General features: G+C 41.0%; 1 protein-coding gene across 4 annotated transcripts in view; it reads right to left on the minus strand.

The window, feature by feature from the left end:
- Window positions 1–24,983, minus strand: part of ARHGEF6 (Rac/Cdc42 guanine nucleotide exchange factor 6) — a 111,804-nt gene that overhangs the window by 54,835 nt on the left and 31,986 nt on the right. For all 4 annotated transcript variants that reach the window (XM_080910773.1, XM_080910772.1, XM_080910771.1 and 1 more), the window contains 4 exons: window positions 24,451–24,535; window positions 22,205–22,329; window positions 20,617–20,818; window positions 7,063–7,133 (listed from right to left, as the gene is read on the minus strand). In XM_080910773.1, coding sequence (XP_080766899.1) covers window positions 7,063–7,133; window positions 20,617–20,818; window positions 22,205–22,329; window positions 24,451–24,535 — 483 coding nt within the window. The remainder of the gene's footprint in view (window positions 1–7,062; window positions 7,134–20,616; window positions 20,819–22,204; window positions 22,330–24,450; window positions 24,536–24,983) is intronic.

Here is a 24,983-nt window from a genome sequence, read left to right on the forward strand (position 1 = left end):
TCATGGCACGACATCTCCAACACTCGCAGTGGGACTTCTCTTATTGGCTAATCCTCTTAAGAAACAGCCACAGAGACACACACTAAAATCTGTCTCCTAGGTGATTCTAAATCTAGTCATGCTAATGGTTCTGAAGATTATCCATTACATTTTATCTCAAAAAAAAGAAGAGGAGGAGGAGAGGATAGAAGAGATGACTCAGTGGGTTAGAGCACTTACCGTACAAGCATGAGAATTTGATCAGATGCCAACACCCACATAAAAAGCCAGACATGGACACTTGGTAATGCCAACACTGTGTGGGGGTGGAGGCAGGAGGCTTGCTGGCCAGCAGCCTAGCACCAGGTTCATTAAGAAACCTTGGCTCAAAGGAATATATGGCAGTGATATAACAGAACACATGACATTCTTTTCTGATTTCTGTATGTTCTCTGTACACATGCTTGCACACATGTACACAAACACAGCACAGGCACACATACACATTCACACAACTGATACAGTAAGAAGAGAAATGTGATCATATAAAATTCTCAGTTAAAACTACAAAAAGCAGAACAAAAGAGAAAAAAATAAAACAAAGAACAAGGGCAACAACTACTAACCAGGAACAAAGGGACCAGAGAAATTGTTCAGCAGCTTAAAGTTCTTGCTGTTAAGCCTTATGACCTGAGCAAGATTTTGGGACCCACAAGGCAGAAAAAAAGGACCAACTCCGATAAGTTGTCCTCTGACCTCCCTGTGTGCATTGTGCTGCCTGCGTGCACACACATACATACAATAAGTAGATAAGTAAGTAAATTAAATGTAATAAAAACCCTAATTTGGGGTGGTGAAATGACAGTTTCCTCGGTAAATGCTATTAGAAAAATTCGATAGACCCACGTAGAAGAGTGAAAACAAACCCTTACAACCATGTCTATCTTAAAAGATAAGGTGGTAAGGAAGACAGCCGGGCATGGCCGCAGCACCACACCCCATTAATCTCAGTGCCCAGGAAGCAGAGCTCTGTGAATTTTATTAACTAAGTTCCAGGCCAACTACATATTAATTATAGCCAAAGAGTAGGGCCCCCAACACTGACATTTTGTCTCCACATGCATATGTGCATGCACACACATATACACACATGAACATATACATACATACAAAAATAATGAACAGAGTAAAGAGACAACCTACAAAATGAGAGAAATACCTTTCCAAACTATTATCTCCTAAGGGATTCATATCCAAAATATATAAGGAATTCAAAGAATTCAAAGGCAAAGGAATACCCCATACTTTTAAATGAGCAATAAAAACACCACAAAATCTGAATATATACTTTTCAAAATAAAACAATTAAGTCACCAGCATGTATATAATAATACTCAACACCACCTATCATGAAAAACAAATTGAAGGGTTTTCATCTCATCCCTGTTAGGTTGATAGTTGCTGAAAATACAAAATATTGGTCTGAGGATGTAGCTCAGTGGTGGAGCACATTTACCTGCATGCTTGAGGGCCAGCCCCATAAAATGATAAAAACCATTAGAGTAAAAAAGGGGAAGTCTTTGCACACTACTAAATGAATATAGCCACTTTATAAAAATATATGTTCAATAAAACAACACTGAAAATAAAGTCAGGTCTAGTGATGCACGCCTGTGATGCCAGAATTTGGGGAGTGGTTATTGGCAAGAAGATCCGGGGTTCTAGACCAAATTCAGGTTACTTGAGACTTTGTCTCAAAACAAAGCAAAAACAAATGAAACAAACAAAAAAAAAAAAAAAAAAAAAAAAAAAAAAAAAACAAAAGCCACGATTATGGCTCAGCAGGGAAAGGCACATGCCACGTGACCCTGGAGACTTAGAACCCATGGAAAGGTGGAAGGAGAAAACAGACTCCACACACGCACATGCACACACACACACACACATACACACACAGGGAGTAACATTTTCTCATCACATCACTTCCTCCCAAACCCCAGGAGACTCACTATACAAGACACAGAGCTGCCCTTGCTGTGGTTGTTGCAGCAGCAGCAGTAGCGCTGCTCCTTGGGAAGGCTGGAGATTCTTTCCTAACTTCACTCAGACTTTCCTTGCTCTTTTCAAACTCAAAAGAGCAGCTAATGAATGGAGCTCTTGCCCCCCCCCAACCCCTTTCAAGGCACAGGGCATCTAATAGGAAAGGATTAGGAGAGAAGCAGACAGAGGACAGACACTATGTGCTCCTGAACAGAAAGCCTCAGTGCTGAGGCAGAAGGCAAGGAGCTTGGCAGACTAACCAACTTCAGGGCAGGACAATTTGATCGGGATGAAATTTCTTCAAAATTACTAAGATAGGCTGTGTCCAGACACGGCCTGTGCTTCCCTGGTTCTGCCTTCATGAGGCCAAGTGAGGTTCCATTTGCTCAACTAACCTTTCCCTGACTTTAGAATACAGCAGATGGCATGAATCCACAGAAAAAAATGAGATGGCAAACTTGTATCTCTACTCTGGACTATTATTTTCCCCTAAAATAAATTCCCTGCATATCTTGAAGGGCCTTGGAGTGAATACAGCTTTAGAACTAAGATTTCTAAGGGGAAGGAGCCATGTAAGTAGAAGGAAATTGGGAAGTATGGTAGTGAACAAAGGCAATTTTTGTATTTAGGTGGTTGAAGTGGGAAGGTCACAAGTTCAAAGCCAGCCTAGACTATATGGTGGATTTTAGGCCAGCTTGAGACATAGCAAGACATTGTCTCCAAAATGAAAAATGATAAAATGTATGAAGAAATTGTCTTAAGAGGCTCAAATATAAAAATAATGTCTGAAAATAAAGGTATCCTCTGTAAAGAAAGACTATATCAATCTCAGAAAACCTTAAATCTAAGCAAGACTACATTGTAGGGGTATGAGATAATTCTGCTGTCTGTAAAAATGACAGTATGTTGGAAACACCCTTTGAAAGCAAAGGGGACACTATATTTCTGTACTAATGTCATATCGACTTCATGCCAGTAAAACAGCTTGCCTACCTTCAAGGGTACTGACTGATTCCCCACCCCCCAAGTTACTGGCTTGCAAATCACTAACAACCTCATTCACAACACCACACAGACGTACCTGCTCCATCTAGCCCTATTACTTCCTCACCTCCAGCCCTCCAACGAAAGATTAGTGGAGGAGTAAGACAGGAAAAACAACTATAAAAAAACAATGGAGACTATGAAGAAGAGACTCAGTGGAGAAACCCGTGCAAAGTCTATACTGTGGGTTAAGAAGGGTGGTGAGGCTGGGCATGACAGTGATCTTCTGTAATTCCAGTACTGGAGGTGGGTAAAGCTCTATGAGTTTGGGGCTAGTCTAGTCTACATGGTGAGCTCCAGGCCAAACAAGGCTACATAGTGTGACCCTGCCTCAATTGGGGTGATGGTGAGGATAGTAAGGATCATTGAGATAGCTCAGCAGGTAAAAGGCAGGCAACCTGAATTCTATTCCCAGAACCCATGTACAAGATCAAGCCAGATAAAACCTAACAAACATGAATTATAGGAGGGAGATCATGAAGCCCCACCCCACCCCTCACTGAATAGCTCTTCGAAGTTGAGAGCTGTTGGGAGAAGTAGAGTGCATTTCTTTCCAGGATATAGGCCCTGAGAGGTTACCCATGCTCCAGTAGATCATCCTACAACCATGGGAAACAAGTAGCAAGCAGTAAATAAACTCAGTGAGTTTATAAAGAGACCACATGAAAGTTGCGAGGGAGACATACTGAGACAGACAAGAAGGAACTGGAGTAAGCAGAAGGGGAGGGAAATTTGATCAGAAGACATTATATGCATGCTTGACATTCTCAAATAAAAGGGTGGAAGGAGAGAACTGAATCTACAATCTACAAATTTGTCCTTTGACCCCCCCCCCCCCCCACATCTGGGGGCATGCTCACACACACTAGTTAAGTTCTCAAAGGGCAGAGAAAACCCAGAGTGGGAGTAAATCAGTAGAGAGACCAGTGAGCAAAAATGAGGTAAGCTCGTGGGAGGCCTTGGCAAGGATCCTAAGAGGTGTCATGGGATTTTTGTTTTCCAATGTTATGGCCATTGTCTTACAGAGTTTCTTAGTGTGTGTCAGTTCTGTGAGCCATGCCATTTAGACAGTATGAGTATTAATCTTCACTGATGAATTTATGTGCTCATCTAAAAATCACACTCCTGGCCATGTCTGTGAGGATGTTTCCAAAGAGATTTCACTGACCTCAGGGAAGACCCACCCTAACTTTGGAATGTAGCATTCCAGGAAGTGGAGACACTTTTACCCCCTCCTCGTGTACAACGTAAAGTAATGGGCAATGGACAGATGTTTGTAAGACAAAATAACCCAGGTGTGGTACTGCAGGATTTGGAAGGCAGTGCCAGATGATTCTTTTCTAGTTAGAGGCCAGCCTGAGCTACATATCAAGTTCTAGGCCACCCAGGGCTATATAATGAGACATTGTCTCTAATATAAAAACAAAGCTAAAAGCCCTCACACTTTCTTGCACATGGCTGTCTCTCCTTTCCTCCTACCTTTCTTCCTCACCTCTTCTTTCATTTTCCTGTTTCTCTGAAGAACTTGATTAATACCCAGTACCAAAGTAAAGGAAGTTTGTATTAGCAAGGACTCACTGAATGGAAGACCTTAAGCAAAGCTCTGATGAGAGACAAATACAGTTGGAGTGTGTACATGAAGGAGAACAATGAAGAGTCCTTACATCTTATATTGGTGACACACATACCACCACACACACACACACACACATATATATGTAAATATGTATAAATGTATATATATATATGCACATATATATTTCTAAAGAAATGTTAGGTGTTAGTGATCATTTCAAAATAGTGAGACTAAAGGTGGCATTTATTTTCCATTTTATACTTTTTTTCTAGATTGTTTCATTGTTATTTATATGAGTTCTTTTAATAGAGTAAAAATCAGATACTAAATCTAGTAAAGGCTATCTAATAATTGTATTAACAGTGTTTCAATAGGAGAGTTGATAGATTAGATGGGAACATCTCTCGTGTGGAATAACTTGATTTTCTAGTCTCCTGAATGGACTATATCTAGCTATAGCTATAACACACACACACACACACACACACACACACACAAACACACACACACATACACTATATCTGTACTCAATAATAAAAAATAAAAATAAGCTATAGATGGTGACACATTCCTGTAATCCTACCATTTGGGAAGCAGATGTTAGAAGACTGTACATTCAAGGACAGTGTGGGTTATATGCTGAATTCCAGGATATCTTGGCCAACAAAGTGAGACTGTATAGATAGATAGATAGGTAGATAGATAGATAGATAGATAGATAGATAGATAGATAGATAGATAAGCAAACTGGGAATGTTTACTGTCCCAACACATCTGAAGCAGAGACAGGGGATTAGAAATTCAAGGCTATCCTTGACTAGATAGAAAGTTTGCAGCCAGCCTTAGCTATAAGAGATGAAACTTTAAAATAACAAACAATAGAATAAATAAATAAATGGTAAACATTATTAAGTAATATTAACATGAAAGTTCTACATGTTTTACCTTCTGGGCAGTATGAAATGCCTAAGGCCTTCTCTTTTCTTTATTAAATTTAATATTTGATATAATATACATCAAAACATTAAAAACACATATATCTTTTGAGCCAAATATTGAACTGCTAGGAATCTACTCCGCAGATCTTTAAATTCTATGGCTAATGTGCTACCTGCAGAATTGTTCATAATGACTACAGCTAGAATGCATATATATTCTCTCCAGTAGAGGTACAAACTGCGGTCCTTCCAGTGTTTGTGGATAATATCTGCAGATGAGAATCACAAGATTGTGCTTTCTCATGTGTACTACACAATACTGTACCACCTCAACCCCACTCTCAACATGCACAGCAGAGTGCCATACACTGCAGGTCCACTTTCAACAGTTATTTGACTCTGTCCTTTCCTTAAAAATGAAACCAGTAGAGGATCATTTGGTAGAAGTAATGAGGACTGAAAGGAAATTGAAGGCTAGCTCTGATGAACCATGCCTGTTCATCTAGAAACCAGAAGAAACACATTGACAAACAAATTCTCCTCTGGTCTCTGCTCAAAGCACCTCTGAAACTCCTCCTTGATTCCTCATATCACTTACTGTTTATGTCACCAGTATGGAACAAATTCACGGGATAGGGAAATTTAATTATCTAGGCCTAATTACATTAACATACCTATATAGAGGTGATTATAAATGCGTTTCCATGCACAAAATGAAATGAGTATGTAGTAAAAATGCACACAGAACACTGGGTAAAATCAGAAGTGGTATTGAAGTAGAGGTTTGGGGAGATCGTGAGGCTACCAGAAAAGCCAACTTAGAGGTAATGATGACTTGACCTTTTCATTAATGACTGGGCCAAGTCTGGAAAGGATACAAGAAGGAAAGCAGAGAGTAGATTAAGGAGAATGATGCAATTTCTTTTTTCAAACAGGAGCTTACTCTGAGCATTACACAAGCCCTATTTATAGCTAATATAGTTTGACATGTCTCTGTTTAAGCCAGAGCCATTTCACTCGTCCCTCTCTGTCAAAAGCCAGTCTTCCTTTCAGGCTCTCCGCAAGAATAGAATTGAGAATATTCCAGTGGGTGTTGTGGGTTGATTGACTCTCAAGTAAAATCACAGAACACAATCACTTAAAACCCATTACATCTTAGAAACCTGGGACTTGCCTTCTTTTAAATACACAATTAGGTGATTGTCACTGACTTTCAGCTTGGTGCCTGCATATTCATCATCTTGTCTTTCACCTCTGTCAGTAGGCCTTGCCCTGAAGCATTAGTAAGTACTGTGGATGCAAAACCTCTAGATACCTGTAAGACTCACACAAGTAAATGAACACCACTGTAATGCCAAGAGTCTTGGAACCTCACAAAGCAACTGCTTCCCATCTTTCCTCTGTGTGACCTCAAAATTAGCAGTGATTTGACAAGTGAAACATCTCCATGTAGAGTTAAAACAACTTTTCCCTCTGAACACTCACCACAGTGTAGTAATTCTTGGTAAGTGGAGCAGTGTCAAATCCTTTGACAGCCTTAGGGGACAGAGGTCTCTCTGTAAAACAGACATTTAGATAATGTTAATGCCATGCAGTTGGTAACAGAGGGACACACAGTGAAGAGGCGGAGCCGGAAGAAAAGGGAAATGGATCTTCTTAAGGAAGTGGAAATATCACTTAACTGCAGAAGGTCAAAGTTCAATCTTCTTGTTCAAACTCCTCGAGTTCCAAGGGAGGACCAGTCCAAAGAGTTAATCCACAGCTCAGCAATGGCAGAGCCAAGACAGTACCACTAACAGTTCAGATTTATTTATAGAACTCAGAGTGCCCACTTAATTTATTCACAACAGGTGAGTGGAACCAAAGCAACTTGAAGTGTATTTGAAATTTGCAAATTAACACACAAACAGGAAAGAACTTAATAGCAACCATGCCTCTCTGGGGAATGCCTGTTATGCAGAAGATAAACTAGTAAGAATCTCCAAGTCATTGAAAACTTCTGTAAAACTCTTCTCTGTTTCCTGTATCATTTTAATATTATTACATTATGTTATAAAATGCTGCCTTCATTTTACAAAGTTAATCTTAGCCATTAAATCATAACCATGGGATATCCTAGGTCAGTCTTCTATTTAAAATGAAACATAAGACACATTTCTCTTTATGAGATAAGGCTTTGCCAATGTAATCCAAACTACCCTTGAACTCCTGCTCCTCCCGCGTCGGCCTCTCAAGTGCCAGGATTAGAGGTGTGCACCACCACTCCTGGCTATAAATGTTTAGAAGCATCATTGCCTAGGATCTTTTTGGCCTGTGCTGTCTCTTTTTCTTCATTTTGTTTTGTATTTCATTATATTCCTATATTGTACAGTGCTTTAAACCCTGTCTGAATCATGGTGGAGTTCACATGACCAAGTAAGAGTATGTCATCACACATTAACACTTTTATAAATAGTATTTTTTAGGTTATGAATCTTTTATAGGCCAACTCTAAAAACGAAAAAATAGAGAAACATAAATTCTAATTATTTTGTCTTTTTATTCTTTTTCATGTATAGGTATGCATACATGAAAACATATACACACATATTTTTCTATAGTCTTGTAATCCCATTATAATACCATTTTATAACTAGTTCTCACACAATTTTAATTTTAACTCTAATTCTATTAAATTATTCCTAATATTTATTTGGGACTAAGTAACATTAAAGACATTTTTTTTATCCGTACAACACCCTGAAAAATGAAGAGCATCTTATTTTAGAGAGGAGAGAAAACACTAAACCAGAGATGTGATGTCCTTGGCCTAAGGTCATCCAGATAGAAAATGGCAGAATCAAGACCAAAGTCAAGGTATGACTTGATAAAGAGGCTCTGTTCCCAATCAATAGGATTCTCAGAGACAGCGCTACTAAAGGGCTTGATGAATAGCACTTGGCAGAAGCTGATACAGGACTTCAGTTGTATCTAGGATGGCCACAGAAGGACTTGATCTGACTTAAGAGACCTGTAGATAAGAAAGTAAAGCAATTTCTAGGCAGGGAGAACAAACAAACCATAATGCAGTATTCCAATGGCAATATTCAAAGGAACCGTATGCCTGTAAAGATGCATGCCTGTTGGGCCATGCTCATAAGGCTAAAAAGCCAGCAAAGAAAGCGAGCTTTGTTGTTCTGATGACAAATATTATCCAGTTTCTGAAATCTATACTACTTCAAAATTCATCTTGGTCCATGTACTGGCTGGTTTTGTGTCAACCTGACACAAGCTGGAGTTATCACAGAGAAAGGAGCTTCAGTTGAGGAAATGCCTCCAAGAGATCCAGCTGTAAGGCATTTTCTCAACTAGTAATCAAGGGGGGAGGGCCCAGCCCATTGTGGGTGGAGCCATCCCTGGGCTGGTAGACCTGGGTTCTATAAGAAAGCAGGCTGAGCAAGCCAGGGGAAGCCAGCCAGTGAGTAACATCCCTCCATGGCCTCTGCATCAGCTCCTGCTCCCTGACCTGCTTGAGTTCCAGTCCTGACTTCCTCTGGTGATAAACAGCATGTGAAAGTGTAAGCTGAATAAACCCTTTCCTCCCCAACTTGCTTCTTGGTCATGATGTTTTGTGCAGGAATAGAAACCCTAACTGAGACAGTCCACTAGTGGCTTATTAAAACTTTCTAGAGGACTAGAGATATGGCTCAGTGGTTAAGAGCATTCTCTGCTGCTCCTGAAGACCCTAGTTTAATTCCAAGCACCAGTGTGAGGAGGCTCAGAACTGCCTATAGCTGCAATTCAAGGAGGTCCTGATGCCTCTGACCTCTGCAGGCACCAGCACTTGCTCACACAAACCCTATGCATATACATGATGAAAACTTTGAAAGAAAAAAAATTTATAGGAACAAAATGGAGTAACTTCACCTGTTCCTTGAGATTGTAAACGACAGTCAGGACCTGAACCCAAGCATTGTACTCTTGTGCCAAGTGTTCTTGCTTAGACAGATGGAAAATCCAAACAGCATTTGGGAGGAAAGAAGATAGTCTGAGCTGAAAAGTTAGACTCTCTCAGGAGGAAAGGAAAGGAGAAGGGAAATGGAAAAGAAAGGGAAAGGTAGGAAAGAGAAGAATAGAGAAGAGAGGGAAGGAGGAAGAGGAGGGGGATAATCAGAAGTGAAAGCAGAATCAGGGGACGGATGAAGACAGGAATAAAATAATGAGCAATTATCGAAGTTTTATCAGGCACACTTTCCACAATTTGTAGAGATTTTAATTAGAACTTAAGTTTTTGGTCAGTTATTATTTAAGCTGATCTTAATCAAAATAAAACTTTTGAGCCTGTTGCAGTGTGTCTTAAGGAGGCTGAGGCAGGAGGACTGTCATAACTTTTAGCTTAGCTAACAATACCTAGAGAGTTGCAGGTCAACTGAGCTACATAACAAGACTGTTTCAAAAAATAAATGAAAACCACTTTGTAGGTGCATAAGCAAGGTCTACAGCCACCCACAGTACACAGAACATGCCCCATCTCCTTCGTTCTCAGAAACTAAGCAATGTCAAGCCTGGTTAGTATGTGGAGAGAAGATATCAGTAAGATGTTGTCACCAATCAGAAGCAAAGTCAAGAAAAGTGCATTCCACTTATGGAGTGCCTGCTAAGACATAGCCAAGGGCACGAAAGGATGAAGGAATGTGTAATGCAATTGAAACACAATGTTCACTATGCAAGGAAGAATGAAGCACAACCATATACGAGAGAAGTGGGCACTGTAGATAGCCCTTGATGACTGGGATGACTAATGTAATGGAAAAGGAGTTAGTGCTTTGAAAACGTAAAAGGGTAAAGATGGGAAGTCACAATGCATCACAAATGTGAAATCATCAAAGAACAAGCTCAATAAAAGGTTTAAATTGTTTAAAAAAAAAACAGTGAAATCATCAAAGCTCTAATACTGTGAGAGGACTGATATAGAAAGAGGAAAGGGAGGACAAATTACTATTATCAGGGCTATGAGATGGCTCAGTGGATGAAGGCCCTTTCCAATAAGGCTGACCTCTTGAGTTTGATCCCTGTGAAGGGAAGAACTGACTCTCAATAGCTGTCCTTATAGCCTCTGCTTACACAAACACAGACACACAGACACACACACACACACACACACACACAGAGAGAGAGAGAGAGAGAGAGATTCATTTAATTTTATTTAAAAAAATTACCAGCCAAGCAGAGGTGAGACACACCTTTGATCCCAGCACATGGGAGGCAGAGGCAGACAGATCTCTGGGAGTTCAAGGCTAGCCGGGTCTACAGAGCAAGTTCTAGGATAGCCAGGGCTACGCAGAGAAACTGTCTTGAAAAAATCAATAATTCTTCTAGTAGTAGTAGTAGTGGTGGTAGTAGTAGTAGTAATACTACCAACATCAGGGATAAAACAGGTTGTTATAACTTCAGACTCTGGAAAATATGGAATATTTTTATTTGGTTTTGAGATAGGGTTTCACATATGCCAGACTGGCCTCTAACTCATCATGTTGGAGAGGACGACCTTGAACTCCTGACTCTCTGGCATCCGCTGCCCGGTACTAAGATTGTAGGTGTGCATCATGACGGTTTATTCTGTGCTGGAGACTGAACCCAGGCCGTCCTATATACTAGGTAAGCACTTTACCACCTGAGCTACATCCCCAGACCCAGTATCTGGTATTTTCTTCTTTTTTGCTCTACACTCCTGCCTTAAATTATCACACTATGAAGCTCTCTCTAAATTCCACACTCAGAAGAATTCAGATAAGAAATAAATATGTGGAACTGCTGAAGGCTAGTTCAAAGTGGCTTAATCAGAACCATGAATGCATAGACATTTTTGGTAGCATTTCTAAGGCACTGAAAACACAAGGCTGACCAGTCCCATTCAATTAATGACAAGAATCAGTAAACATCTTTTAAAATGAATGTTTCAACGTGAAATAACAAACAGCAATGTCACGTGCACAGGGATAAGAAACTCCCTGTTCCTGCTGTAAAGAGTCCTTTACAATTTATATGTAAGCCTTTCCTTGTTTTTGCTGATGTCCAAACTTCTATTGCCTGTTGCAGGTGACAAAAATAAATCTAGTGACAGTTTTTCTGGACATGAATCATGTATGTGAAGCAGCTGGGGGATTAAAAGAGGAAGTCCAAATCTAAAGCTCCACCCTAGCTTCGGTTCACAATAATGAGGAAGAGTAGTTTCCTAATAGGCCTTAACCCAAACCTAGTTAACCAGGGACATAATCTTTGTTAGCATTCTGTCTAAGCTCCACCCCAGTTACCTGGCCACATCCAGGTGTGCCTGACTCACTATAAAAGGAGCTGCTTGCCCCCTCCTCGCTCTCTTACTAACTTGCTCTCTTGCTCTTGCCTTCTTACCCCTGCTCTCTCCCCATTCCCTTCCCCCCCCTCTTCAAGTGCTTATGGCCAGCCTCTACTCCTCCTCTACTTCTCTACTCCTCTTCTCTCTTCTCTCTCTCTGCCCCTACTACCCTCTTAACTCCCCTCCCCATGCCCTGAATAAACTCTATTCTATACTATACTGTCATGTGGCTGGTCCCTCAGGGGGAAGGGATGCCTCAACAAGGGTCCCTCAGAGGCACCCATTCCCCCACACCTCACTACACCTTCATAGAACATATCCCCCCTTCACTTTATCTTTTTATAAACACAACAATCATCCTTCTCAACTGACCTAATGACTCCTTAACAGAATCAATACGTTGGCAAAAGAAAATTTGTTTCAAACCTCTTCTTCTAATCATGCGTGTGTCAACATGTTCCTGACATAGAAAATTTCTCACTGGAACTCTCTCTCTCTCTCTCTCTCTCTCTCTCTCTCTCTCTCTCTGTGTGTGTGTGTGTGTGTGTGTGTGTCTCTGTCTCTGTTTCTGTCTCTGTCTCGGAGGTTTTGCCAGTAGCCCAGGCTGGCTGAAAATGCATGAACATGATCTTTGGCGTGCTAAGCACTAGGATTATGCCTGTCTTGGGGAAAAGTGAATTGAAAATCCTCACAAAGCCTTAGCTTTCAGGGCTCAGAGTAGAGGGTAAAGATGCTTGCTGTTTGCCACCAAGCCTGGTGGCCTCCATGTGATACCCTAGTGGAAGAGAACTTACTCCTTCCCACAGAACCAATTCCAACAGAACCAACAGAATTAACATTCACAATCTGTTCTCTGGCCTCCACAACCATGTTCTGGCATGATCAGACCCATGCCATATATCTACACACACATGAATGAATAAGTACATCAACAATATAAGAATTTTAAGCCTTGGCTTTTCAGATAAAGGAAAAAAATGGCAAAGCAAAAAAATGCCAGTTTGGGATCCCCTTGGTCTGGGTCTACTTAGTCAAGATAGCCTTGGCTATATACTGAGGACCCCATTGTAAACCACCCCCTTTTAAATCCATAAATATTATAGCTTGCTATAATCCCATAAGGTATTGATAGAAATACTTTTTCTGTATTAACAACTTGTTAGTTTATAGGTTATCACTGATTTATAAAAGAGAACTTATACAGATGACTAGTTTTTTTATTTATAATATATCTGGTTCAAATGCAATAAATGAATCAGTATTCTGTAACCAAATTAATATTTTATGTATTTTTATACAAAGGCCAGTACAATACAGTTGTTAACTTCCATGCAGATACTGAAAATTGAACCCAGGTCCTGTGAAACAGCAGTAAGTACTATTAACTACTGAGCCTTCTCTCTGGCCCAACTGCAACTTCTTGATGTCACTAATGTTGAAGTTCAATCATCTTAGTGAAAGATTTTTATCATCATGGTTATAAGAAGAAGCAGTCTCTCCTCTCCCACCTGTGTGTGTGTGTGTGTGTGTGTGTGTGTAAGAGAGAGAGAGAGAGAGAGACAGAGACAGAGACACAGAGACACAGAGACACAGAGACACAGAGAGACAGAGACACAGAGACAAAGAGACAGAGAGAGACACAGAGAAAGACACAAAGAGAGACAGAGAGAGAAGCACACACAGAAAGAGCGTCAGCTACTTTATTTTCTTCTGCCTTTCTAAAATATTTTGTGAGTTGTTCTTTGTCTTGCACTCCTCTGGAATCTCCTCTCAAAGAGCAGGGGGAAAAATCTGCCTCTATGCCTCTGGTCACAGTAATCTCTACACAAGATGTACAATGGAATCTAAAACATAATATGCCACTCCCTGAGGACAAATTTACCTCAGCACTAAGAGTTCTTGTGAAAGACAACCTCAAGAGATAGATACTGCATGGCACTCCCCTGGTACAGCACTTTGCTGGTGTGGGGAGGTTATATGGTTCCAGGCTTGCTTTGTCATTGCCTTATATTACATGACATTACAAAAATATTCTTCATATTTGTTTGAATGTGTCACCCACCCGCAGACTAGGTGAGTGAATTTGTCAGAATTACTGACTGCTCATGTGACCATATGACCATGCCTTTGACGCAATAGCAATCAGATAGAGATCACTCAAGATTTTCAGTTCCATTCCTGAATCAGCTTCATGAATGTTTGATGAGGTTGTACAGCAGTGAGGTTTAAAACACTAAAGTGAAGGTTTGTATCTGTGGAGTACATATTTCATTTATGAACCCCCTTAAACCCCCCTGAAGACTAGCCTTGTTTTCTAAGCTTGAATATTAGCAAATTTATTGAAAAAAAATATAAAAACATGGCCATTCACAATCATTGAATACAACAAATACAAAATGTTCTTTAGTAACATTTTGATAGATTTGGGCTTACTCGCTATTTTGTAGAGCCACTGACAGTTGGAATGGGAATGAATTCAAGTCAAGAAAGCTTTATTGTTCACCCAGCTTTCCCCCCAAAATATTCTCATTTATACCTAGCTAACCTTTGACACTGGTGCAAAGCTCACTCTGCTCAGTCTGGCCACAGAAGTTCACAGGTTTTCCTTGACCAAGTCCTAGGACTTACCTTACCCTTGTTTCCCTTCTAGGTCCATCTGTAGGTTCTCCATCTTTTAGCATCCAGCTCAAGAATTACTTCCTCCATGAAGTCTCCCACAAATTCTTCATTCTTACTATACTCTCTGCCTCTAAATATTGCTGGTCTGCAATATATTTCCTATTCCATCATCCACTGCCTTATATTGTCACTTGTGTATTTCATCTTCAGTTTTTCTCATTCCCTTCCCTCATACTCTGTAACTGTCAAACAGTTCATCATTTTCAATAGCAACACTTTTCAACCCCCCAACACCCTTTTCCTGTCTTCTCTCTGAATAGAGTCCTGAACTTTATGAGCCCATTATCTGTTACTATAGCAAAATATTTATAGCCAGGTACTCATAAATATAGGTTTGTTTTTCTCACAGTTCGGAATCTGAATGCCTAGAATTAGGTGGCCTTGTTTATTTGGCCTCTGGTAAGGGCCTCCTAGACTAGATCACAATATGGAAGAAAACAGGAAGAGAATTATCTCTATGCAGAAGAAGAGATTGTACAGTAGGACAGGAGACTCCAGAGACTCCAGAGTCCAGAATACTCTCTTTATAACAAACACGTTTACAGAAACTATTTAAAGTACCAGAAGAACTACATTAATCTCTCTTCCAAAGGTGCTGTCTCTAAAGTCTTACCTTCTACTAGACTCTACCACCCCATTAGAGGCCAAGCTTCCAGCAAGTGAACTTTTGAAGGGACACACTCAAAACATTTTGAACCTATAGCAAGCACAGGTCAAACATCTCATTTGTCTGAAGCAGTGTGCTAGGCATAATGGAAAAAGAAAGATATAGAAAGAGGGAAGATGAGTCAGGCATGGTGATTGAAACCTGCAACTCTAGCACATGTGATGTGCAGGCAAGAGAATCAATAAAGCAAAGTCACTCTCATTTATATAGTGAGTTTGAGATCAGCCTGGATAGGCTAGAGAAGGTCCTGTCTCAAAAAGGAAAAACAAGGAGAGGGAGGGGGATAGTAAAAAGAAGGGATGGGAGGAAGAGGAAAGGACAGAAAGGAGTTAAAGAGAGGAGAGAAGAGAAAAAGGAAGGGAGGGAGGAAAATGAAGGAAAGAAGAAAAGAAAGAAGAGAAAAGAAAAAGAGAATAAACAAAAATGAGTAATTTCACTCTTTACTCACATCTGTATGGCTTAGGTACAGCTCTTTCCTTAAGCTCCCCATGATATCTTTAGCTATATCACTAAACATGCTGTACTATAACAATACCTTCCCTACCAGTCTGCAAGCCAATGATTCAAGAGTCATTCTTAAGCTTTTCTGTCCCACTAGTGTTTAGGACAATAATTAATATTGTAATCATAATAAATAAATCTTTGTTGGCTGGCCAGATGAATGATAATATACACCCTTAAGGAGTTCTTCATTAAGGTGAACCTCTAGATTTGACATTTTTTTCCTTTGTCCACTGGTTCTGTTTCAGCAATATCTTCTGCATTTATGCACTTTTCTTTCTCCCCACTATCATTCATTATCTATAATGCCCAGGCCACAGTAGAATCCTGAAATACCACTTTTGGGAATCTCAGCTATCTTTTCAAACCACATATTTTCCTCTGTTTAAAAAATGGTTTATTCAGACATAAAGAAGATTCTTCTTGGGTCTTGGAATGTAGTTCACTTGGTAGAGTGTTTGCATAGCACATATGATACCCTGAGTTACATTTCTAGCACCAAATAAACTTGGTATTGGGCACAAGCCTGCAAGCTCTGTACTTAAGAGATATAAGCAGAAGGATCAGAAGCTCCGAATTATCACCTTTTCCATAGTGAAATCAAGGCTATCTTGGGCTATGTGAGACTCTATCTCTAAAAGAAAAAGTATAATCAAGGAGCTATTTTCAGAAAAATGTGCAGAACTCTAGATCCTAATGTTAAGGAAAATAAGCTAGACCCAGAAAGACAAATAGTACATGTTTTACTGTCATACACAGAGTAAAAAGATAACCATGAGGTGGAGGGAACAGTCTTAAGAGATATATGGTTTAAATAAGAATGTCTGCCCATAGGCTCATATTTGAATGTTTAGTCAACAGGGAGTCGAAGTCTTTCATAGGATTAGAAGGTTTAGGAGGTGTGTTCATGTTGGGGTAGGTGTGGCCTTGTTGGAGGAAATATGCCACTCAGAGTGGGCTTTAAGGTTTCAAAAGCTCAGAGCGGGCTCGGTTTCTCTGTCTGCCTAGGAATCAGATGTAGTTCTCAGGGACTGCCTACATGTCACCATGCTGTCCACCATGATAATAATTAGACTAAACCTCTGAAACTGTAAGCAAGCACCCAACTGAACACTTGATTTCATAAGAATTGCCTTGGTAATGGTTCCCCTTCACCGAATAGAGCAGTGACAAGACAGGACAGGAGAGGTGGAAATAAGGGTGATGTGTGGGAGACAGAAAATATGGCATATTTTCTTTTATGTAGAATCTACATAATATGTATACACGCATATAATGACATGGAAGCAGAAGTGGGTTATTCATAGGAGGAGAAGGCATAGCAGGGGATGTAGAGGAAATCTGGGACAGGGACAGGGAGAACATGGAAATATAATAATGAAGCTCATTATCTTAAATTAACATTTAAAGATGTTAGTAAAAAATAAGAAGCAACTTAAAATAGCCACTCCCCTCTTCATGGAGCTCGAGCTCAAAGGCCAAGTGTTTTACGTGTATTCATTCTCGAGGGAAAGCATCCTGCGTGATGCTCTAGGTCTTCTTACAAGCATTCTTTAACTCACTCTCTACCCTTCCACCGGTCAGATCCATTTTCAGATCTTCACAACTCAGTTCAAGGACTTCCCCTCAACTTAAGATACTGCTTATCAAATTGTTTCCCTTCTCCAGTTGCCTCTTGCTAAGACCTTTATCTGTATTGCTGGCTGTGTCTCATGCTGTTACTATAGGTTAAGCACATAAGCCTAAGGTCCCAGGGGCAGCGTCCATGAGCAGTATTATTACAAACACCCTAAGTGGTTAGCAGATACTCAGTGGACAAGATGAATGTAATTCTAACACCTACTTCACAAAATTCAGCTATTTTACAATATGATCTTTTTAGGAGCCTGAGTTTTTTACTGTTTTTTATTACATATAGTATGAGGTGGCAAATATACAATTTTTTCCAAGTAAATCATATATTTTGACCATATTCACCTTACACACGTGTTTGTATTTTGTTTTGGTCTTAATTTTTTGAGACAAGGTTTTACTCTGTAGCTCAGCTGGCTTTGAGCTCACAGGCAATCTCCTGTCTCACTCTTTGAAGTGCCAGAAATTACAGCCATGAGCCATCATCCCCAGGCATTTACCAAATATTTACCAAGCATAAACAAAGCAAAAGAGCGTTTCTGCCCTCACGGTACTTCCATTTGAAGGTTCATTCGAAAGATGTGGGCGGTAAATGAAATAAAGAAGTAAACAAGTTGGCTATCAGGGGAAGGAAAACAATAGAGCAAAGGTTGAAGCAGGACAGACAGATGGATAGAGGCAGCAGGGGCAGAATTCAGCTCTGTCCTGGGTGACTCGGGAAGGTGCTGGCTACAGTGTACGCGAGAGAGCAGACCTGAGGGTCACAAGGCAAGCAGCAGTGCTGAAATCTGAGGAGAGTGACCGGGCAGGCAGGTAGGCCAAGAGGAAAGTGGGATGAGTGATGGGGAAGGAAGGTTGGGTAGCACTACTGTGGTGACACTGGCTTTTATGCTTTCTGGGAGGAGCCATGATTTGGGTTTCATTTTTAACGAATCTCTCTGATGTCTTAGTTTAGACGAGATTATAGAAGTGGCAAGGACGGCAACAGGGAAGATGAGGACACAGTGACAGTGAGCTACAGGAGAGGCGCTCATGCATGATCCATATACATCAGACCCTAGGCTGTTCTTGCATCACAAGCTTCTTGGATCCTGAAGCCTGACCTAACCCTCAAATAGTAGGATGTTTCTAGGGATCCCCTAAGTGCTCAGATCAGGCCCAGAGCTTGCTACTCTGACTCTGAAACCTGAGTATCCTAAGAAAAGCCTGAAGGGAAGGGAGAGCAAGGCCCAGAGTGGTACATAAAAGATCAAGCACATTGTTGTAAGACATCACAGCAAGAGACATGCTGTTCATTTCCAATGCCCTGTAAGCAATGCTTGGAATTTTCAGGCGAGGCAGCCAAAGCTGTTGCTTTTAGCTTTGACGATGAGGCCACAGTACCAGGGAAGGAACATCAGTGTAATTCTAGAAAATGGTTTAGGGACCCTGACAACCAGATTATGTCAAAGGAACGATATGGCTGGAGGTGAAGGTTGGCTGTAAAAACAATCAGAACCAAGGAAATTCTAGGCAAGGCCTGTGAAAATACTTCAGAGCTTAAAAGACATGTCTCAATTTCCAGGAAATAAAAATCCTGAGGTCTGGGACTCTGGATCAGAGGTAAATCGCTTACCCAGCATGTTTTAGATAGGACCATGCCCAAGCATGACAAAAGCTGATGAGACGTCTATACAGACCAATATTTATATGTCCTCCACAAACATATTCCATTAAATGAGGTGCTTTTCTCCCCTGTTCCAGAACACAGAATGTGGCCCAGTTAAATTACATCTTAAGAAATATCTTCTGAGAGTGATAGTTATCTGACGATAGCTGTGGAGGGAGAAGGAACTTTCATCAACTGTGCTATACTTGTGAAATATTTTATTTTATTTCCAGTGAGTGTACACTTTCATCGATTAACAGTGCCATTGTAAAGAGATATTTTGTATATGTGTGAGCATGCTGTGTGGGGGGAAGGGCGCTCCAGCCATGCCGAGGTCACATGGTGAAGTCAAAGGGCTGCTCTATGCAGTTACTTCTCTCCTGCTTTTTCGTGGTTTCTAGGGATCAGACTAGGACTAGGCTGTATAGCAAGCACCTTCACCCACTGGGCAGCTCACTGGCCACAGTACTGGTTTTTTTTTTTAATTAAAAATTACTTGCTTGCTTTTGGAGGCTTACACTATGGTGAGTAACTATTAGGTCTGAGAACCTTTGGGAGTTGTTTCTCTCCTAGTGTGTGGGTCTTGGGGATTGAACTCAGGTTCACCAGGCTTGGCAGGAAGCACCTTAATCCACTAGACCCACCAATTTGGAAGCATTAAAGTAATAAAAAATAAATGAGTACATACAAAATAAGTAATACACTGGGAATTGAGCCACTGAAAAGAAGCCCTTGAGTAAATATATTTTTTTTAATGAAGAGCTGTAACAACAGCACTTTTATCTGTCTTATCATGTATAAGATGGTTCTGGAAGGGTTCTATTGATTTCTGTTGTTGGCTGGTTTATCTGAGACAGGCCTGATGTACCCAAGCTAGCCTAGAACTTCTTTTACAGGTAAGGATAGCCTTGAACTCTTAACCCGCCCACTTCCACTTCCCCAGTGCTAGGATACCAGATATACACAAGACTGTGTTAACTTCTGCTTATTGTGCCACGAAGAATCTTCTTTTTTAAGGACAAATAAGTTACCAAAAAAAAAAAAAAAAAAAAAAAAAAACCCTCTAAAAGAGACTTCTAAAGAGCAACTAGAGACTATTGTGTGCTCACTGTTCAAGAAAGGCGAAAGTAGCTCATGGTTTCCAAGAAGCTAAGGACAATCTTGTTCTTAAAGTGGTCAGACAGCTTTCTGCAGGGAGACTGTTATCTCTCTCCCACATCGCCGAGGCACTCTTACATCTGTGGAAAGGCTGGAGAGCTAAAAGGGGAAGTCAGCTCTCAGCTTGTCTTGTTGTTGTGGTCTGCCATGGTGATTCTGAGAGGAGCAGGAAGGACTCCGTACATTCTGGGCTACACTCAGTGGCAGAGGCTCCTGCTCACAGTCCGGCACTGGCTTGAGCATTGAGCTTTCCCAGAATCTAAATACAGCTACCTTTCAACATATCTAATTATTCCCAGTTCTGTTCTCGTCTCATTTTGGACATACATGCATCAACTGTGTTGAGCAATTTAAAATAAAACATTTTCAGTGAGAATACCAAAAAGGAACAAGTCTCACCCTTAAGACAGCTCTACTTACCACTGGGTTTAATTTCTCGGACATAATTACTAGGGAACCATCCAGTCCTCCCATTCAATGTGCCTTCCCACCAGCCTCCTTCTTCGACTCGAGTCACATAAATGATATCCCCTTTACACACTGACAATTCATCTTCATTAGTCTGCTTGAAGTTGAATCTTGCCTTTACTATCAACTGGTGACTTCCATTTTCCGTCATCTCCTAGAGAAACAAAAGCCACAGTGATTTGATAAGCCCCGTGTACCTTTCTTTGCTCATATTAGGTTAACCACATGAGCTTTTATACACAGTGGAAGAGAGGCCAAAGACTATGGTGTCATAGCACCCATCAGCTTCTCTGTCAGGGCTGCTTGGCAGCAACACAGTTGGTAGATTGCTTAGCTAGCATACAAGAAGCCCTGGTTTGATAGACCAAGCATGATTACACACACCTGTAGTCCTAGCACACAGCAGGTGGAGGCAGGAGGACCAGAAGTTCAAGATCATTCTACCTCCAGGATGTGGCAAGTTTTACACCTGTCTGGGTTATGTGAGAGCCTATCTGAAAAGAATGAGGGGGAAGAGGTGACCTCAAAAAGGATAAGAAGCCCCTGTTTAGATGCTCTGGAAATAACAGGTTGGGGTGGCCTACAGTAAGCCAGTGTCTTTTGACAAGAATGAAAGAACAGAAAATGGTATTTCCTCCCAAATCAAACCATGTAAGACCAAAGTTCTCAACCTGTGGGTGGCGACCCCTTTGGAGGTTGAATAACCCTCTGACAGGGGCTGCCTAAGACCATAAGAAAACACAGATGTTTACATTATGGTTCATATCAGGAGCAAACTTAAAGTTATGAAGTAGCAGTGAAAATTATTTTAAGGTTGGGGGTCATCACAACATGAGGTATTGTATGAAAGAGTCACAGCATCAGGAAGGGCGAGAACTATATATAGGTCTAAGACCAGCTAAGAAGAATGCTAGGAGATCAGTATAGAGATTTATCATGCGCTGATATTTAAAAGTGGTTCTTCTTTTACACGCCAGACTTGAATGTACAATATAGCCCAGGTTAACCTCAATCTAGTGATGTTCCTGCCTCAGCTTCTGGGCTGCTGGGAATGCAGGTTCGGGCCACCACATCTAGCTAAGCTTCATTGTTCGATAGGAATTCAAGGAAACAAAAGAGATTGCAATCAAGACCAGAACAATAATGAGTCTCCATTGATTGCCTGTGAGTGCCAAGTAATAACTCATTCTGATAAGCTCAGGGGGTCGGGTAAATGACAGCAAAGGGCCATTCAAAGCACTCCTAATGACTGACATTTGCATAGCATTCCCAGGTAAGAGACTAACTAAATTCTGGTAAGCAACACAGCTTCACCCCCCCGGGGGGGTGGAGTTCCTGATGCTGGGCTCCACCTACCTGCTTTCTCCCAGTATTCCAGCTCGAACAGAAGTTCACTCTGTACCTTCGGTGCCCCCCCCCCCCCAAACAAACAGAATATCTGCCTCACCGCACATGGAAATGCGTGTGAGGTGTTCATCCCACTTGAAAGATTTTTTGAAAACAAAGTGGGGTAGGGAATGGGAGGGCAGACACTACTTACCACTGCCTTTTCCTCGCTTTGCTGTTCTGGAGTTGCGCTGGGAACGGCTGCCTGTGGGTTTGTCTGAGAGCTGGTCGTAGCACTAAGAGAAGACGACCGTCCACATGGTCTTTCTGATAGCTGATCTGTGAAGAGAGGAAAAGGCATGGGGAAAACAAAAAAATAAATAACTCTCTCGGCAGGAAACCACCTACAGCATGAGAAGCTCCAGCCCAGGACATTGCCAAAGCCATGCTAGAGGCTCCTGGGACTCTATTACTGTGAACAGGCTATGTTTTTAAGCCCTCCCCCTCCCTTTTTCCTTTACAATGGCCAACATTTTCTTCTTAACCTTACTGGCCACTGCTGTCCAGTATAATGAAAAACAGCGGCAGAACCACATTTTCTCCTAACCCATTTCCCTACAACTCTCCCTTACGGGACCAGTTGCCACAGTACGTATGCCCTGGTATCCAAGGCAGACCTATATCGGGTACCAAACAGCTGTTTGTGGCTCTTAATACTTTTGAAATATTTCAAATTTCTCTCTCTGTTTGCTGGCTCATAACTTAGGGGTTCTTTGCTTACATGTAAAAATATGTGTGGCCCACATAACATAAAGCCTCCATGGTGTTCTGGGGTGGGGTGGAGAATCAGAATAAGGGAGAGGGTGTGTCTGAGACAGATGCAATCTTGGTACTAGAATCATTTGGTAAAATCAAACACAGGAGCTTTCTCTTGCTTGATTCTTTGCGAAATTTGATAGGGCCTAAGCTGAGCCGAGTGTTCTCAGTACGCTGAGAGTGTATTGAAGGGAGAGGCTGGCTGCTTGACAAATTCAAATGAGGCTCCTTTCCCTTCCACTTATTTTTAAAAGACATAAACTGCAAAAGTCTAAAGCCCAAACATTCCCTAGGCGACAGCCTCAGCATCCGAGTAATCTCCTTGAGGCTGTGGGTTTTTACTTTCACCTCCTTGTATTTTTATAAATATCCGTGGTGAGCGAAGAGACTGTAAAACTTGCTAGAAGAGTTTGGCAAAGAAACGTATAATTTGTGTGGCATAATGTTAGAATTATACCCCCCTCCCTTCCCAGAACTGGATACTTGTCATGTGCGTTAAATATAGCTGCTTGAATTAGCTGTACTCTGCTATATGCCTTGCAATAGCTCAAAAACCATTTTTTTCCCAAATAGCAAAAGAACAACTTCAGAGAAGTATTTTTCCACATCTTGCCATTATCTACAGCTCTTTGGCATAAAACTATAATTACTTGATGGCTTCCTAGATTCTCTGTCCTACTCGGCACTTGATTACATTGTCTGCTCGGTTCTCTAATTGCTTCACGTGGGTAAGTTGAGTCTCCATAAATAGATGGTAATTTTTTTCAAGGGCAGGGCCAGATCTACTTCCTCCTTGGCACCTGGCAGTACTGAGCACAGTCGTTTGGCTCTTAAACCAATCAAGCAGCAAGATTCACGTTTGGCTTAAAAGCTCTGGACAGTTTTGTGTGAGTTTGAATCCTAGCTTAGCCATCCAGTTTCTAGTTGGGTAACTGTGGGCCTGGCACTCCATATCTATAATGTGGACTTGCCCTCCCTTTATCCAGCAGTGGTGTTTGACCGATTCAGTGAGACCAGTTGGAGCTACTACAGCCTAGACCCATGGAAAGGGCTCAAAGCATTTGAAATCATGATGACTACTATTTATATTTAAGACATGATGTTACAGAAGAAACGGCTTTCTACAGTTTTATCAGCTTCCTCTTTACTCGGATTATACTTACTAATAATCTCCAATACAGTGGATACAACATGTTTAAATAAACTACTCTTTACATTCATTGGGGAATCTGAGGTTTCATTCTAAGTGCAAAGCTACTGAAAAGCCCCTTTTTATGATCTATGGAAAACTACAAGAAAATATCTCTGATGGAGAAAGGGAAGTGATGGCTTTTTTTTTTTAAACCTTATTTTTCTTTAAGGAGGAACTGGTCTTCCCCTTTTTTGTCTGTCTTGTTGTATTCAACTGGCAATCCCAAAGCTTTGCGTGAAGTCACTTCTTTTTTTTGGTTAAGAATATTAGAATTTAATAGGTATGGGGTTTTTCTTGTTATTCTGTGATGGGTACATTTGAGTTATAAAAATTCAGTATTTTATATATTTTTAAATTTTATTTGGGGGAAGGAAGAAATCTGCACCATTTGAACAAATGTGGTCTGAGTTAGCTTCTAGAAACATAGATCATAAATCACCAACATGCCTTACCTTCTGTTGCTTTGTTGACAGCTAAAAGGGTATTCAGAACCTTAGAGAAATTGGTCCCTGAAGAGAGGTCATCAGGCTCAAATACCTATTAGAAAGGAAATTTGAAACTGTAAGGCACTGTAAGTAATCAACTCAACAAATGAAAACCGTGAAAAGACCCTTTGCTTTAGTATTCAAGAGGGAAAGATGGGGGAAAAAAACGTGCAAGACAAGATACAAACATCTGCATACCTTCTGGAGAAACTAGAGCAGCAGCTGAGCTGCCTAATGGCATGTGGCAGCCATCAGTGACTCAGAACAAAAGAGCACTGAAATAGGAAAGGCAAGCTGAGAAGGTAGCACCCACCAGGACATCTAAAGCTTCTGCTCAGACCCAGTCTCCTGACCTGAACTCCTGACTCCTCTCAGCCAGTTACAGGAAGCCTGTGTGCAGGGGTTCCATTACTGCCCAACACCTCTCCAAAGGCCTCAGAAGCCTACAGATGTGGAGGTGACGCTTTCTGCTTTACCTTTTATTAACTGTCTTCACTGGT

The sequence above is a fragment of the Micromys minutus genome, assembly GCF_963924665.1.
Source record: "Micromys minutus genome assembly, chromosome: X".
Lineage (NCBI taxonomy): Eukaryota > Metazoa > Chordata > Mammalia > Rodentia > Muridae > Micromys > Micromys minutus.